Below are 16656 nucleotides of genomic sequence, written 5' to 3' on the forward strand. Positions count from 1 at the left end.
TGTAGTTCAGTGCCGAGCCCTGAAGAGAACTGATGACGTCTGGTAACTATAAAAGTAAAGCTCAGGTGATTCTTCAGTGTTATCAGAAACCTGATGTAGGTACAGCTTCATTGAGGATTTTTTTTTGACTGTGTGAGGTGGTTATAAAACTGTTTATTTTCAAATGAGCCTTATATAACTGCTGTGGTAATACAAGAAATCAGGAGGGAATTAGCTATCTATTGGAGGACTGGTTGGCATATTTCTGTTGGTTTTTTGGCTTTTTTTTTAATTACAATTGTATTGGTTGCTTTTTTTTAAAGAGGTGTGAGGAGTGCTGTGTCCAGCAGCACCTACTTAAACAGTTTTGTGCCATTGATTTTTGTTAATCGAATCTTGTCTGATAAAATCTTAGGAAAGTTGCTCACAGCTGCTGGAAGTGTGTGAGTGAGATTGCTCCTCAGTGACAGCGTACCGGGAGTTTTGTGTTCCCTCATCTAACAGGTGCTTTGGTGATAGTTTCTCAGCATCCAGAGAAACAGTAAAATAACATGTTTCATTGCAAAAACACAACTGAGTTTTGTACTGAAAAGTTTCTTCTCTCTCATGCTGTGAGGTGAGTTGTGTTGCTCTCTGGGGATCAGCACTGAACAAAGAGGTTTAGCTGTGTGCACAATCATCTGTCTCCTGGCAAAGATGATATGCCAGGGGCTTGAGATATGCCAGCAGCCAGCTAAAAAATCTGTAAGACACAAAATACAATAATGAGATGTAAAATGTCATACCTGAGATTTATGTCTGCCATAGATCCACAGTCGTGGTTTTCCACTTTTTTACTTTTTCCTTCCATGTTTGTTGGTTGCCGTTTTTATGCCATCCTCCTGTTGTTTCAATCAGAGACCGTGTTACAATTTTCTGAGCTGTTGACTTGGAAACTAGCTGCTGGGCATTTTAGCAGTCACCTTTAGTGCTCTTGGACGGCATCTCAATTTTCCTAGATTTACGATTTATCTGTTGTGTATTTTTATGTTCATTCTGTTTTAAGAAAGTTGTGTTACCATTGTTGATTAACTCAAATACACATAAATATAAATTAAGAGGAGTCTGATTCTCTAATTCTGGCTAGTTTTATGCCATATATTTATAGATACACATAGAGGTTTCAGTGTTCAGTGATTAGGCCCTAGACCTCTCAGGTGAAGGCTATGTACACTCAGTGCTTGATTTCTCTTCCTCATTGTGGTTCCCAGTAATGTGCTTAGATGTCCTATAAAACTAATAACCAGGGAAAAACACTGCCCTGCAGATCTTACAGTCTGTTTCACAGCTGGAGGTCCAGTAGCTCATAAACTAGACCAGGACATAAAGAGCAATGCAGAATAAGAAATTGGCCTAGGGATTACATAAATGACACTGCAGTTTTTCAGTGGGGGTTTTTATCTGTCCTTTTTTAATGCCTTGTGGTCCTATGGAATTCTGTTCATAGGTGGACCTGCCATTTCCTAAAAAGTGTCCAAAGCATCCCCCAAAACTGGGAGAGTGCCAGGAAGGGAAATTAGGGTGGGAGAGGAGAGAGAGGAAGCTGTTAGCAGGAAAAAGAGAGAAGCAGCAGCAAAATAAATTGCATAGGGGGAGGGGGAGAATCAGAGAAATACATACCTTGGTTTCAAATGTGGGAAGCATTCTGTTTCTCAGCTTGTTTTTGCTAGCTATCTGTGTTAATAATTGAGCTAGCTGGGAAAAGCATCTTGAAAAGACAGAAAGAAAGCACTACTGTCAAGCGAGCCCAAAATCACATCCCCAGCCTGCGCACAATTGGACATTGCAGTGATATAGGGGAAATCCCTTAACGGACAGAACTATAAATGAAACTGGTGTTGACAAGGGGAAGAGGCACAGCTATATTTAACGGAAGTATTTTCATTTGAAAGCTGCTTTCTTTTTCTTTTTGGGGGGGGTTTGTTGTTTGTTGTTTTTTCTTGTCTAGCTGGTGGAGACGATGAGAGCTCTTCCTGTTTGAGGCAGTGCATGGGTGGTTTCCCCAAGGCTTTTAATGTTAGATTAATGCTCTGGGGACAGTGTGATGATAAATGGGTTCCTACAGTTATATCTACATCCTGTTCCCCCTCCCCCTCCCACAGCTGCCCCTCTGTACAGTCTCTCTGCAGCGCTCGCCTCCATACCCAGCAACAGTTCTGAGCAGCTTCAGACAGAATTTAAGGCAGCACTCTTTAAAATTTGTCTGCCAAAATTCTTTAATTTTCAGTGCTGTCGCCTTCATTGCCACTTACTTATGCAGACAATGACAAAAATGAAACAGGGAAGAGAAAGACTTCTGGCTGAAGTACAGGCCACCTCAGCTTGTCATCTGCTGTGTGGCAGATCCCAGTTAATTACTTTTGCTATTGCTGTTCACATACAGAAAATAGGTTTACAGGGGTGGCCTTTCTGTGGTTTCACGTTTTAACAGCAGTGCTCTGCCCATCATATTGTACTAAGCAATAAATGAGCTGAGGATTGGAAATCTTTTCCGTGGTATAAGGGAATGTCTCCTCTGTGTCAGCTGCATCTATGCCTTGATTTTATGCAACTTGCATGCTAGTAGGGATTTAAGTGTGCAGCTTCACAAACACCCAGCACTGAAATTCAGCAAGGGAAACGGAGATTTGAGGCGCTTTTTTTAGCTGGACCTGCCCTTGTGGTGATTGCCGGTGTTTACGTGTTCTGGGGGGCTGTGTTTTGGTTAGTGCAGTTATTTTTCTGTGCATGCATTTCCATTTCTATCTATATGGCTTGCCCTGTATGTGGGGGAGGGAGGGGGGTGGGCAGGCCGGGTGGCTGAGGTTGATCTCCCCAGCTCTGAGCAGCCAGCCCACACCCTCCTGCTTACACGGCAGCATCTCTTAGATCTCAAGACAGAATTATTTTTAGACAGTGAAGGTGTATCTGGCGGGTGCATTTAGATTTCATATCATGGCTTCCTTTTCCTGCTCTCAGGTTTCTCCCACTCGGCCTTTACCTTCGGTATCGAGAGCCACATCAGCCAGTCCAACATCAACGGAACACTAGTGCCACCTGCTGCACTCATCTCCATCCTCCAGAAGGGGCTCCAGTATGTGGAGGCCGAGATCAGCATCAACGAAGTAAGTGCCACTGCTGCCAGCTGCCACTGCTGCCACTGCTGCCACCGCTGGGACGTGCCAAGCAGCACACCCCAGCAGCCCCAGCACGAGCCGCTGCCCATCTTCTCCTCATCTGGTTTAATTTTATTCCTCATACTTTGCCCCATCCCAGCAGAAAGCCCGAAAGCTCTGAGATGGAAACATGTTTCTGGTTTTTCAGCTGTGGCAGGGAGGTGTTCTCTGCACTGCTTACCTGGTGTTTCATGGTGTTTCTGCTACCCCAGCCAACAAATCCAGGGTGTATAGGTTCTTGCAGCAAACAAGAAAAAGTACCTGTGCTTACAGCCTTGTGTTTTCAAGGTCATAGCAGAATTTGGCAGGAAAAACCTGCAGCATGGGTTAAAACTTCACTCCCTGACACCTCCTAGCAGGCAGCACTGTTCACAAGCCATGAGAAGCCTGATCAGAAATCCACGGAAGTCACTGGAGAGTGACTTTGGCCTAGATCATATGAGATGAGGCATCATGTTCATGGTGAAACACTTGCATGTAAATTCTCAGTGTGGCTGAGGTGCAGGTTTTCTGTAGATATTGTATGAACAGCCACAGACTGTCTCTGTTGTCCTTGAGCTGCCAGTGGAAACAAAGAGGGGATGTGGGAAAAGCCAGTGGTTTTGCCCTTCCAACCTTAAAGACGAGGTGCTTTGAGAGGGAATGAAGCCTGACACGTAAGCAAGTGCTGCATTACAAGATTTTTATGATAGATACTTCTGATTGACAAGCATCTGTAATAAAAATTAATACAGAGAAGCTACTGCTTTTTCCTCTACACCTGAATGTAGCATGTGAACAGCATGGGTGAGAACAAAGGAATATAAAATAGAGAAAGGGCTCTGTTGTTTGCAATGTGTAGTTTGGAAACTCTTTTGGTTTTATTCAAACATTCTGTGTGTTTTTGCTTCTTGTGACTCAATAACACGTTTAAGATTTGTATATGTGTTATTTTGTAATTGGGGCAATAACATTTGACATTCACGCCAAGCTGCACTTTGATGCAGTTGTAATAACAAACCAGTGTTAGGAAGCTGTCTCAATTTGCTGCTACTTAACATTTTGCCCCATGCCTGAAACTGGAGCTACACAGTTAAAAAGTTCCAGCTCTGAAGCGCTTAGATCAGGTTGTAGGGTCCTGCATTGCCCAGCTTCAAGACTTTCCCTAAAATGAGAGAATAATCTGAAAATATGCCTGTTGTCACCTATAAGGTTTATGTTTCTCTCTCATGGTTTGAGTCAGGTTGAACAAGGCTGTGAGCATGATCTAGTGGAAGGTGTCCTTGTCACAGCAGGGATGTTGGAAGTGGATGGCCTTTAAGGTCCTTTCCAACTCAACCCAAGCCATTCTCTGATCCTGTTCAAACACATACTGTTAAGTATGTTGCAGCAAAGCAAAGGCCACTCATGCTACATCTGAATCCCAGTAAGGGCTACCATAGATGCTTCCCTATGTAATCAGTGAGTCGATGAACTAGTGTGCATAAAATTATTGTTTGTGATCTATGAAATGGTAGTCATGTAAATAGTCCAGTGAGCACATTTACAGATGAAAGTGTAAGATGTCAGGATCTGTTGGCAAATATTTTGTTTATTGTGTAGCAAGAATTTGAGTCAAGATTCAAATAAATTTTGGCAGACACATAAAAAATGTTGAGGAGAAAGAGATTATGGTTTCTTCTCTAATGACTGTCTCTCCTTTTTCTTCCTTATGAGGAAACAAATATGTATTATCTTAATATTGTAATTATAAGGGGTAATGCAACAACTAGGTCAGCAGAAACATACCAGTCAGGCAAGCAGCTATTTTTCTATATTAATTGTTCTCACCTATGGAAGATTATATTGTTTATCAGCTACATTATCTATTTGTATCGTATTCTTACTTGGTCTTTCTCAAGAGCAAATCTTTCACCACCAGATCATTATTATTTCAAAGAATTGAAGGGAGTCTGTAGAAGATTGGCAAAATTGCACTTTACGAAGACTACTGCAATCTTTCCCCTATATTTAAGATAATAGGAGAGTGAAAGTCAAGAAAAGCTAAGTCAATATAGTCTGTATTAAGTCTTCAACAGCCCCCAAAAGTTTACTCAATTGGTTGTTGAAGCTGAAGTCTAATTTACAGAAATCAAAATGAAATTCATAACTATTATTAATAATATAGTGGAATAAAATAAAAATAATGATAAGGCTGTCTTGTATGATCAGCTACAACCGGTGGTGCTGGGTTGAAAAACTGCATAAGAAACCACTGAATTTATGTATACATCATGTTTTGGCTGAGGTTCATTATACATCATCTGCTTCCATTCCATTCCTATGCTCCTGTAAGTGTGGGAAAACAAGCAGTTTAACCAAAGTCTTTTTGCCTTTATCATGGCTTTAGCCATGACTCTGTTTTTTCAAACAGAAAACAAAGTGAAACTTTTTGTCATTGGTCAGATGTATTTTTTAACACGGCTTAACTCCTTTTGCATCTATAAAGCATTATATATGTTAGAACTTTCTATAAAATTCCAACAAATTACTTTTTGATCAATCAGATTTCTGAGTGGACCATGAGTGCCACCATCACAGATCTGAGAGAGAGGCAGTCCTTAGTCCTGTGGCCCTGTTGGTTCAGTCAAAGTGCAGTATTTTCACACGGACTTATTTTGTGATTCTTTGCTGCCTGAGTGGTGAAGATCCTAACCCTGGGCTCGTTCTCCCTGTGCTCGTTCCCTTGTGCTCGTTCTCCCTGCAGGATGGTACAGTGTTTGATGGCAGGCCGATAGAGTCCCTGTCTCTGATAGACGCGGTGATGCCTGATGTCGTCCAGACGCGGCAGCAAGCGTTCCGAGAGAAGCTCGCGCAGCAGCAGGCCAGCGCCGCAGCAGCCGCGGCGGCCACGGCGGCCACAGCGGGAGCCACGACGACTGCTGTTTCCCAGCAGAACACACCAAAGAACGGAGAAGCCACTGTGAATGGAGAGGAGAATGGGGCACATGCAATAAGTAAGCCAACATGCAGCTGCCTGCCATCACTGGGCTGTTTGTGTTTCAATAATGTTCTTGTACTTAGTTACGGCATGGGGTGCAAGGTGTACTTTCTGCATGGTGGTAGAATTAAGGGCAATCATTCCAGGGCATGTTGATTAAAAATGATGTTTCATATCACAGGGCTGTGTTTTATCTGTCTCTAACAACCTGAAAACTTAAGATATGTTCAGAATTGCAAGTTGAAGACAGAGTCAAGAAGTGGAGCTGTATGCTCTCTCCTTGGAGCAGGCTACCCAGACGTTATTATGAGCCTTCTAGATGCTTTTAGATATTGGATAAAAACTGGGCTGTAGCCAAAGCTTGTCATTTTGGCCAGGCTAGGAGAGAGATGGGTTGAGAGGCTGGGACCTTGTCTTGGTTTTAAAGACAGGTGTCTGCCAAGGAAGTCAGGAACCTCTCTTGGAATGGAGAATATGACCCCCTTGCCTCCAAATTATTATGACTTGGAAATTAAGGGGCTTTCAGGCAAAGATATGGGAAAAGGAGTAACAGTTCTTTCCTGGTATGTATAACATACAGGCAAAACAACCAACCACTCTGGCAGCAGCAGCAGACAGACCCACAAACCTGGTGACAGATTTCTCTTGGCTGTCAAGTGCTTTCCCCGTGGGTGCAGTTCCGGGCACAGCCAGCAGAGGCGCTGCTGGCTCCTGGCTGGGCAGGGCGGGTGCGATGGCTCCCCCGCGCCTGCAGGGGGCGCTGTGGCCGAGCTCAGCCGCCTTGCCGCACTGATGGCAGCTGACAGAAGGGATGGGAAAAGGGGCCTGCTTTACGAACCCACAGGAGCAGTAGGTCCCTGTGCCTCTTTGGAGGGCAAAATGAGCTATAGCAGGAACCTTGGAAGCAGCAAGGGTGGGAGAAGACAGCAGGAGATGGAGCCTCACAGTGGTGGTGAACTCTTCCCACAGCGATCTCAGCCTGTTTCCCTTCTTATGCAGAAAAATGAGAGAGAGCGAGGAACTGCACTCAGCCCCTTCCCCCAGCCCAAATCTCCTGCTATTTCTGCTGGTCCAAGAAAAACCACCCAGCTAATAGAGTAGCCAGCCACACCCTTCCCCTGTATTGTGGCAACTTCTTTTGTCTCTCTTGAGTGCCTGTTATTGTTGTCCCTTAGGACATGTGGGAGAAAATTCCCTGAGAGAAAGAAAACAAAAGGAGTAATCCTAACCTCCAACAGCCCTACAAGCCCTATCTGTGTAATTGTTGTGTGAGCAGTGCGTAGCTGTCCTTGTGCAGTAGCTGTTCTGTGATTATCCATAGCCTTGGCATGGTCCATGGCCCAGTTTGGCATGTTCCAGCTTCCATTTGTGTAGGGTGTGGCCAAGCACAGGAGCATCCCTATCCTTAGTGTCATGGTCATTAGCCCAGTTGGACTGCACCAGCTGTCCATTCCCAAACAGCATTGCCAAGCACATGTGCCAAGGACCGTTCCCAGCAAACTGCTTGGAAGCAGCCAACCTGTCTTGAAAACATAGAGCAAAATTGTTCCTTGGCCTTTTATTTAATAGCATGTGCTTATTCATAAATTCACTGCAAGTATCAATTTCAAGGTCCCACCTTCCTGAGATTTCCTTAGTCTTTGGGAACAGTCTGTTCTCAAGAGCGCTGAATTCACCTTCGTTCATGGGTGACTAAGGAACACTGCACTTATATATTAATCATCCAAAGTCAGACATTTCCAAATAGAGTGGGTCCTACCTGCTTGTGTAACTAGATCCTGATGCCTGTGCTAACACTGTGGGGCAGATGGGATTACTGGTTCTGGTTGCTGTGTGCAAGGCCCATTGCATACTGGCTGACTTCTGAAACCAGCCCTTACGGCCCTGGTGTCTTACAAGAAAACTCCAGAGGAACATGCATGGCAGGTTTTGTAGGAAGTCCTAACAGCTGTTAGACAAGGTCAGGACTGTAGTCATGTAATAGATTTTATTAGTTCTGCAATGTAGATAAAGTTATCAGTCTGCACCTTCTCTTTGATCTGAATAGATTCCTGTGCGGGTCAGTGAGAAAACTTTCAAAACAGGTTTTCCTTCAGAGAATTCCAGTTAGACAGGGTTTTTCCCCCAGTAAAACTGCAGTTATTTAAATAACATTTTTATTTGAGAAAGCAAATGTAAGAAAGATCTGAACATTTTAAAAATATTAATCTGTTCTCAAACTATGGATTGCGTATGTTTTACTTTCAACTAACCTTCTGCTTTGAAACCTTAATAATTTTATATGTGAAGAGGTACACACTGAAATTAAAGTACTGTTAAATGTATCAAATGCTGACATTTTGTTTGTTGACACATCTTCAGCTGATCTGTGAAAATTTTAGGGGAATGTCTTGCTGTCTCAGGGCCTGAAAAAAACAAATTCTTAAGGTAGAAAACTGATCCATCGGTTCATCACTAAAAGAGGACCACTCAGATATATTTCCTTCTGATCAAAAAAAATATACCTACTTTTGTATTAACAAAAAGAAAGCCTTAAAGATCAGTTCATGTTTACAGCCACACTGTAAGCCTTGATGTCTCAAATCTGACATTTTCTAATTAAAAAAAAAATTAATTCTCACAGCTATATTTAATAGGGGGATTTTCACAAACAGTTGCAGATCTTTTCTTGGAGTATTGAGAAGGACTTTTCCTGGAAGAAAGAATAATAATGAGTAGAAAAGACTGCTGATATGAAAGCTGTGAGAAACTTCCCAAACGTTAATTTTTACTGTTGCTGTATTCCACAGACCTGGCATATATTGGCAGAGGTTTAAACAATGTGCTAGTCCTTAGTCATAACCTGGAAGTCACCCAAATACCAGGCTCTCAAAAAAAGTGGAATGGGTGGAGCAGGAGGAAGAGATGTCTTTGAGAAATTACCTAGTTTGCATTTATTCTGGCATGGAGTTCTCCCTGACACTCTTAAGTCTTTCCAGAAAGGTTTTAAAATATTATATGATAAGTTTTTCTATGTGGCATTACCAATACAATATGATAGCTTTCAGAAAGAGAGGAGACAGAAAACAATAACAATAGTTTGAGGTGCAGATTCAAATACTGAATTTAAAAAGTTGCTGCCTTTTCTTGTTGCTTCCCAAGTAATGTTCTCAGTTTTAAGTCACTTCAAAATGTTACAGGAAAAAATAAAAGTCAGCATGTAGAAATGGAGCCAAACTTTGGATTGTTTTCCAACACAAATATTTTTAGTGTAATTTGTTTCATTTTATTTGCAAGGATTGACTTAGGTTTATGAAAAATAAAGCTCTGGAAAGAGGACTAAGCCCTGTTCTTTTATTAAAACTACAGCCATAAAGAGCAACTTTAGTGAAAGACCTCTTGAATATTTAAGTAAAAAAAAAAAAAAAATGTATTTCCTGAGAAAAGGCAGGGTTAGCACTCACAAGATCTTAAAATCTTAAAAATATCTATTTTTTTCCTTGGAGGAAATAGTTAGTATTACTTACCAGTGTGTTAGAATTTTTCCTTTTAGACTAAAAAAAAACCCCTCAATCTTAATACTTTGGGGTAATATTCTAATTTCCAGTTGTTTGGGATTTTCTATACATTTGAGGAAAAGAATTATAATGCAGGCTATTACCAAAGATCCCCTGGCCTTTAGAGAATGTTTTGTGTTAACATTTGGACAGAGTCCTTCCCTATGTGACCTGCAGACTTAGTTTTTCACCTGAGGCTCTGCTGCAGTTAGCAGAAATGCCTTCTCTTTCAGAGAACCCCCCCAGGGCAATTTTGTGCAAATAAGATCCTAACTGAAAGCTTTCTGCTTGGAAGGTACTTTAGAACAAAAGAAGCCTGTTCTTGATCTCACTTATTTATTACTTATCTCTTATCTGCATCTCTCTTATCTATTCATTGTCATTCCCCATGCACACATTGTAGCTGCATCCATAGGAATGCCAAATTTCCAGGTGAGACCAGGGCTCCTAAGAGCTGGTGCTGGCTAAGGAACTTGTCACTCTTGAGAGGGTGCCCGTTTGTGCTCAGGGGTTTCTGCAGCTTTTTGTTGTTACCATTATCATATCAGTCATATCCTGCAAGTGTCTGTGTGAATCTGGTAAGAGCCTGAGGCAGTATCACAGAGGCATGAACTGTCCTGTTTGTTCAATGGGGCATTTTAAGTTTACTACTGAACAGTTACACTCTGAATATGGATGTTCCTGACTACTGATGCAAGTAGGAAAAAACCACATAGAATGTGAACAGTGGCAAATTATTTTTAAAGGCTTCTCATCCTTCCCTCTGTTTTCTCATAAACCACCAAAACTGTTCTGTAAAAATCATTATTGGAAGATACAATACAAAATAATTCTGCAGGTATTTCATTCTCCCAGAGGCCAGTTGGTCTTGCATGTACTAATCCAGGTATCAGCTGGAACAAGGTTTCTTCTTCTCAGCATGACTCTTTGTGGGGTTTTTTTCCACAGCAGTTAATAGCATTCAAAGTGTGTGTCTAGGTTTTTCCATTTGGCCACATACAAACAAAAACTATTCCTGAGTTTCAGATGGCTTTGCTCTGACAGCTCCTCTTGACTCAGACCTTGGAGTAACGCTGCTCCCCAGCTGTCATTTGGTTTTAATGGAGAGCGAAAAGCAGCCCTGCCCATAGAGCCAGGCAGGTGACAGTAGGGTCCTGTGTTGCAAGCATAGCATCTCATTTAAATTTTTCAAATGAAAGTGCTTGAAACATCGTCGTGATTTACCCTCAGCTTCCAGCTCACACTGTGAAGAGGACACAGATGAATGCATAGCCATTGTCATGCTGCTGTTTTTCTCTTGAAAATATGCTTTAAGCGTGGTGAATCTGTGCTGTGCTGAGCAATAGAGAATTGTGAGTTCTAGGCTTGTGTCTTCTGGTGGGTTTTAATAGTGCTTCACTCTTCAGTGCCTGACTGCTTGGAATCAAAGATCCCAGCTGCTGGTGTCAGGCTAAATCTTGAGTATTGGTGTATCTCAATTTACTACATTTACTACTCAAATGACTACTCAGTTTAGTAGTCATACACATAGAGAATTGCCAAGGACAATGCTTAACATAGGGACTCAGTACAGGTATGGATTTTACAAATAGGCATTTCCAGTGTTTATGCAGCAAGTCTGTAGATAATGAGTGTAACCAAAATGCAGATCTTTTTCATTAGAAATAAGCTGTCAAACTACTGTTAGTTGTTTCCTGATTTTAATACTTGATTCTGTATAACTCATCTAGATTCAATTCCATCTGTGGTGTAGATGTGACACAGACATAGTTTTAGGGGGCTAACCAAATCTGCAGTGAGAAGTGCTATTTGTGTGACTCAGCATAAGTTAGGCAGAGCCAAACCAGGTATGTGAGAGCCCAGGTAAGGGTGGAAATCTGGAGATCTTCCTCCTGATGGCACTTGTGCAGTGTCACAGTCTGCTTCACCAGCTGATGGGCAATAGCTTAGCAGAGCTGAAGTATCAGGACAGATGGCTGATTTTAAATGCCATAAACATGCCGCAATAATGGAGCATAATTATTCTACTTGCAAACCTATGGATCTTCATATGTGATTGAAGAATGACTAACTGAAAGACTTAACCCAGAGAGAGAACTTGCATTTTGATCAGTCAGAGCTGATCAGCTGGCCAAAGCATTGGTTAGGTAACAGGAGGCTGCCAGCTACCTGCTCTTGGATGTGCTTTCTGCAAAATGGGCCACACGTGTGTGCAGAGTAGCATCTGGTGTCTGCTGTTTCAGTGTGTCACCTGTCCTTGGATGGTGTCATGTTTGCAGAGAATAATAATCTTGTAATGCTGCCAGGAAGTGTGTCCAGAGCTTAATGAGGAAGATTTATACAGAAGCAGAGGAAGCCTGGAGTAAAAACATGGTTCATGATGCAATTTAAAATGAATTGTTGTTACTGAGATAAATCCATCATTTCAAATTCACTTTTTCTTGCTTAAGACAATAAAAGAACTTTGTAAAAGCGATGAGTCCAAAGAACTGCAGAGTTACAGCACACAGGTTAAGTATATCTATGACTCATACCTTTGTATGTATTATGATATCCTTGAGAAGGTGATCATTCACCAGTGCCCTGATGTGCTCGAGGAATGAAGCCCCTCCTCAGTATATTTTTTGTCTGTGAGTAGCAGAGATTTTACTTATAGGAGACTGTGTAAGAAAATATAAATGCTTTCTGTTATTTTTAAAAATTATTTTAATAAATCTGTAAGTCACTTTTAATGAGGCCAGCTTCAAAAGAAAAGCTACACTGAACTAAATCCTGAGTATTTGGGGGATGAAAAGCTATACAGAATGTTTTGGAAAGCTCTGCATTTTGGGGAAATGTCATAAATTTGACTGGCTGAAGAGAAGCAAATAGAGTAATATTGTCAGTGACACAGCACAGTATTAATTTTGGTGTATATGCTGCTGTAAGCTTCAGGCCTTGGGAATCTAGCATGATTTTAAAACAGACCTAACTGCATCTTCTAAACTATTTATTCTGATATATCTCCTTCCAGATAATCATTCAAAGCCAATGGAAATTGACGGGGATGTTGAAATTCCTCCTAACAAAGCAACAGTCCTTCGGGGCCATGAATCAGAAGTGTTCATCTGTGCCTGGAACCCTGTCAGTGACCTGCTAGCATCTGGGTAAGACAGACAGTGACTCAAACCAGCTCCTGCAATTAGAGAATATTTAGAGATGCAAGAACTTGCAAATGTATTTGGGATGTGAATGAGTATTCTCTGGGCTGTTGTATCAGCCTGCAGCGGTGTTTCTTTCAGCAGTACCATACCTTTATAACTGCTAAATAGTTAAAAGGTGATGACAAATATGAAGAATTTGTACATTTAAGATGTAAATTCTGTGGCCCTAAATACACACAAATTTTTAGAAATATTTTTTAATCATTCTGGATAATTTCTCAGAATATTTGGAGATCGTGTAATCTACTGCTCTTAGTTATTGGTTCACACTGGGGTCTCAGAAAGTCGTTGGCATCCACCAGGTTTTTTCAGAAGTATGGAGATAGAGGTGCTTCAGACTGGACCTGAGTTTGTTCAGTGAGCTGAGCAGTAAGCAGTGGTTTAAGGGAATGTTGTGCTTTAGTGTCATTGGAAGAGAGTCTAGTTTATCCTTTGCAGGGACTGCTCTGCAATGACCACCAGAGCATCCTAAGTAGGATGATCAGGAGATTGACTTACAAAAGCACTTCTGATCCAAACAAAATCACAGTTGTAAACATACCCCAGGAGCTGTATGCAGGCACTGGGGGAACCATGTTCATGCTTAAAGTTAAGGTTTAACATGAAGACTAGATTTAAGAAATCTAACTGGAAACATGGAGTAAAGCTGATCATAGTTTGAGGAGATAAATCAGAGTTACTTAGCAGTATTAGGATACTTTCCTCACAAGGAAGAGGACAGTATTTTATTTCCTTATTTTATTTCTAGCTTTGTTGCAAGATTATCAGAATAGTCTTCTTACTTACTTCACTTAGTATATGAAAACAAGGAATTACAGTATAAATAGAAAAGAAAAATAAAATAAATTCCTTGTTGGATGAATAGCAGAGATCTCGAAGACAGTGAAGATAGAAATTTCAAAAAAAATTATTTCAGACAACAAACTGGGATTTTGGGAACCAGAATCCTGCTGAGTATGCTTTTTTTTAATATCTAGGTCTGATACTACTTTTATTATCTGTAGTACTTACATCTTCATTTATCAATTTTAAGCAAGTGAGTGCTTGCTGCAGTGGACTGCTTCCCTAGGATCCATGATGCACAGTCCTAGTGTGCTAATTTAAATGGTGGAGCATTTCATAAACCACAGTATGTGTTGCAGTGTGCGTTTAACTTTGCCTCAGGGTGCTGAGCATTGGTGGATGGATGCCTGGATTGTGATAGCTTACAGGTAAACCTGGAGGATGATAATCAGAACTATTAGTCAGGTACCTGAGCCAGAGGAATACCCTCTCACTAGCCATTCCATTAAGCTTTACCCTTCAGTGTAATAGGCCTTTGGTAATGAGCTTTGCTAGTGACCGTGGAGGCACATAAATACACATGTGGTTACAAAGTACAATCATGTGCTTTAGCAGACTAATAGCAGTGCAATGACAATGCAAGTAATTTAAATCCATGTGCATCTCGGTCAGATTTTAGCCTGCTTGTAAGAAGCAAGGTAGATATGCAGCTGGAATTGGGTGAAACAGCAGCCAGTGCCTGGTGAAGCTGAGTGACTGAAATGGCAAAGAATGCCCAGAAGAAAGTGAAACTGAAGGAAGAGAGCTGAGTGAGTGGTTATGCCACTGCACAAAGAAGCCTTTGTCTGGTATAATAATAGTGCAAGGTTTTATCTACAGGTGAACTCCATGTTACAGCACCAGTTAAACAAGGGAGAGAAATTCCCTGAGATCCACAGTATTCTGCAGCTCTGTTTGCCCTTTACAAAGTAATGATTAAAAAAAGAACACTGCAGTTAGTCTGATGTGTGAGTGTCAGACTGTTAGATTCTGTAACAGCCATGTTGTGCTGCCCAGTCAATACTTTTCTTTTGTTTCCCATCTGCTTGATTGTACCCATCTGAAAAAATACACTTCAAAACCTAGCTATTAAACACAGGAAAAGATAGCATATTTGTTTTGTTTATAAAGTGACTAATTGAATCTCAGTTAATGACAAAGTATTTTCCTGAAGCCTTGTAACACAGGCAATAGCTTTTTCTAACAACTCACAGCAACAGTTTAGACAGCAACCTGATGCAATCCTCAACTAAAAGAATAATGCAGGTTCAGAACCTAATCTCAAGCAAGCTGTTTGAAAGAAATGCAGAATGAGTTACCCAAAACTAGAGCACTGGTTTCCAGATTTAGTCACTATCCCACTGAGAGAAAGGGATTTTTATGTTTAATGTCATATCTACTCAGTTGCTGTTTTCCTAGAGTGTGAAAACTAGCACAGTAATATATACTCTCCAGGCTTTGCAAACAGCCATTTCAAAATAAAACAGAGAGACAGGAATTTCTCTGATCAAATAGCTAGAAAAATATATTCTGCAGCTGCTCTTCCCCCTCCACCACACACATAACCCTTAAAGATGAGGATGGGGGAGGCTAGAAATACCAGTAAAAGCTATCAAAGGCATGACTGTCACCAGATGCCTATGAAAAGAATGCTTAGATGTTATGAACAGAAGCATTATAATAATAGAGTGAAGTGTGTGCATACAGCCATGGGAGATGATTAACTGCACTTTATAAACGAAGTCAACATTCCAAAGCAAATAATTGCATAGAGTGTTTTGGACCGGTGAAAAAATAGCCAAAAAAATAGGTGCTTGGTTAAATCTCAATATTTGGTCATTCCCATCCATAAACCCAAAGGCTGATATCTTCCACTAGTTATCTTTTACTATCTTAAGTTTTAATTTCATGACACATTTAAATTGTTGCAGATGGTTATATTCCCTGTGTAGTGCAAAAATCCATTAGGGCTGCCTCCACATTAGTAAAGTAACTGTGCCTGGGAATATTGCTGGGCACTGAGGCCAGCTGGCACAGCATGGCTGCTGTCTGTGCTAGCAAACTGCCCTGGCTGCCAAACAAACTGCACATTGGGAACCATCTCTGGACATTGTAACCACCAAGCCATGCCCAGGAGTTATTCAGAGAGAACATCAGAGACCCAAGCAAGAGTGCTAATTAAAACAAGCCAAACTCTAGCCAGGGAATAACCTGTCAGTTTGCTGGCACGGGTCACCATGGTCCAGTGAGACAGAGTTCTGAACGTGCTTGAATTTCCCAGTGTGGAAGTGGATGGACTGTGAATGTCAAGGCTGCTAGAGCCTTGAACTCCAAAACCTTTTTCAGTTCAACTTAGGATGTTTTTGTGCTTGTGTTCCACTGCTGCTTCCAAAAGTGTTCTGTTCTGTGACATCCAGCCATGCCCTTCAAGTAATTCGCACAGCCATGAAGCAGAGGGACCTGGCCTCAGTCCCAAAACCAACAGTAGGTTTTTTAGCTTATCAGCTGATCTATGGCAGCCTCTCTCACACAGAGAGGTTGTGACTTGTCTCTTCCAAACCACTCTGTGCACCTTTGCTCTCCCTGGTCAGCAAAGTAATTATCCATAAAAGCTGCTGTCTGAGACACTTGCCTGTGTCTCTCAGAAGCAAGAGAAGATGTTTCCAGGCTATCTGCTGTCATCATTTCTGGGTTTTATATATTCAGTACTTCAGGTTACTGCTCTCCTCATATCAGTGGTTTAGGATGCACTGTAAATTACCTTTCAGAATAATCCTTTTGACTTACCAGGTTGAGGGTGTTAATTTCAGACACCACCCCTCAGTGTCAGTGCCAGATACTAATTATGCTAACTCTAAGTGCTTATTTGTTAGCAGGGGACTATTTGGACTGGTTTCCTCAGTGCATCAAATCCATGAATGCAAAATGATCAGCTCTTGGGGGAGGTCGACTTGAATAACGTC

The 16656-nt window shown here is 41.4% G+C and overlaps 1 protein-coding gene across 3 annotated transcripts in view; it reads left to right on the forward strand.

Moving 5' to 3' along the window:
* The window catches only part of TBL1X (transducin beta like 1 X-linked), a 191410-nt gene that overhangs the window by 151314 nt on the left and 23440 nt on the right, over positions 1-16656 (forward strand). For all 3 annotated transcript variants that reach the window (XM_058825109.1, XM_058825108.1, XM_058825110.1), the window contains 3 exons: positions 2977-3122; positions 5899-6148; positions 12682-12814. In XM_058825109.1, coding sequence (XP_058681092.1) covers positions 2977-3122; positions 5899-6148; positions 12682-12814 — 529 coding nt within the window. The remainder of the gene's footprint in view (positions 1-2976; positions 3123-5898; positions 6149-12681; positions 12815-16656) is intronic.

Source organism: Ammospiza caudacuta, chromosome 2 (genome assembly GCF_027887145.1).
Source record: "Ammospiza caudacuta isolate bAmmCau1 chromosome 2, bAmmCau1.pri, whole genome shotgun sequence".
Lineage (NCBI taxonomy): Eukaryota > Metazoa > Chordata > Aves > Passeriformes > Passerellidae > Ammospiza > Ammospiza caudacuta.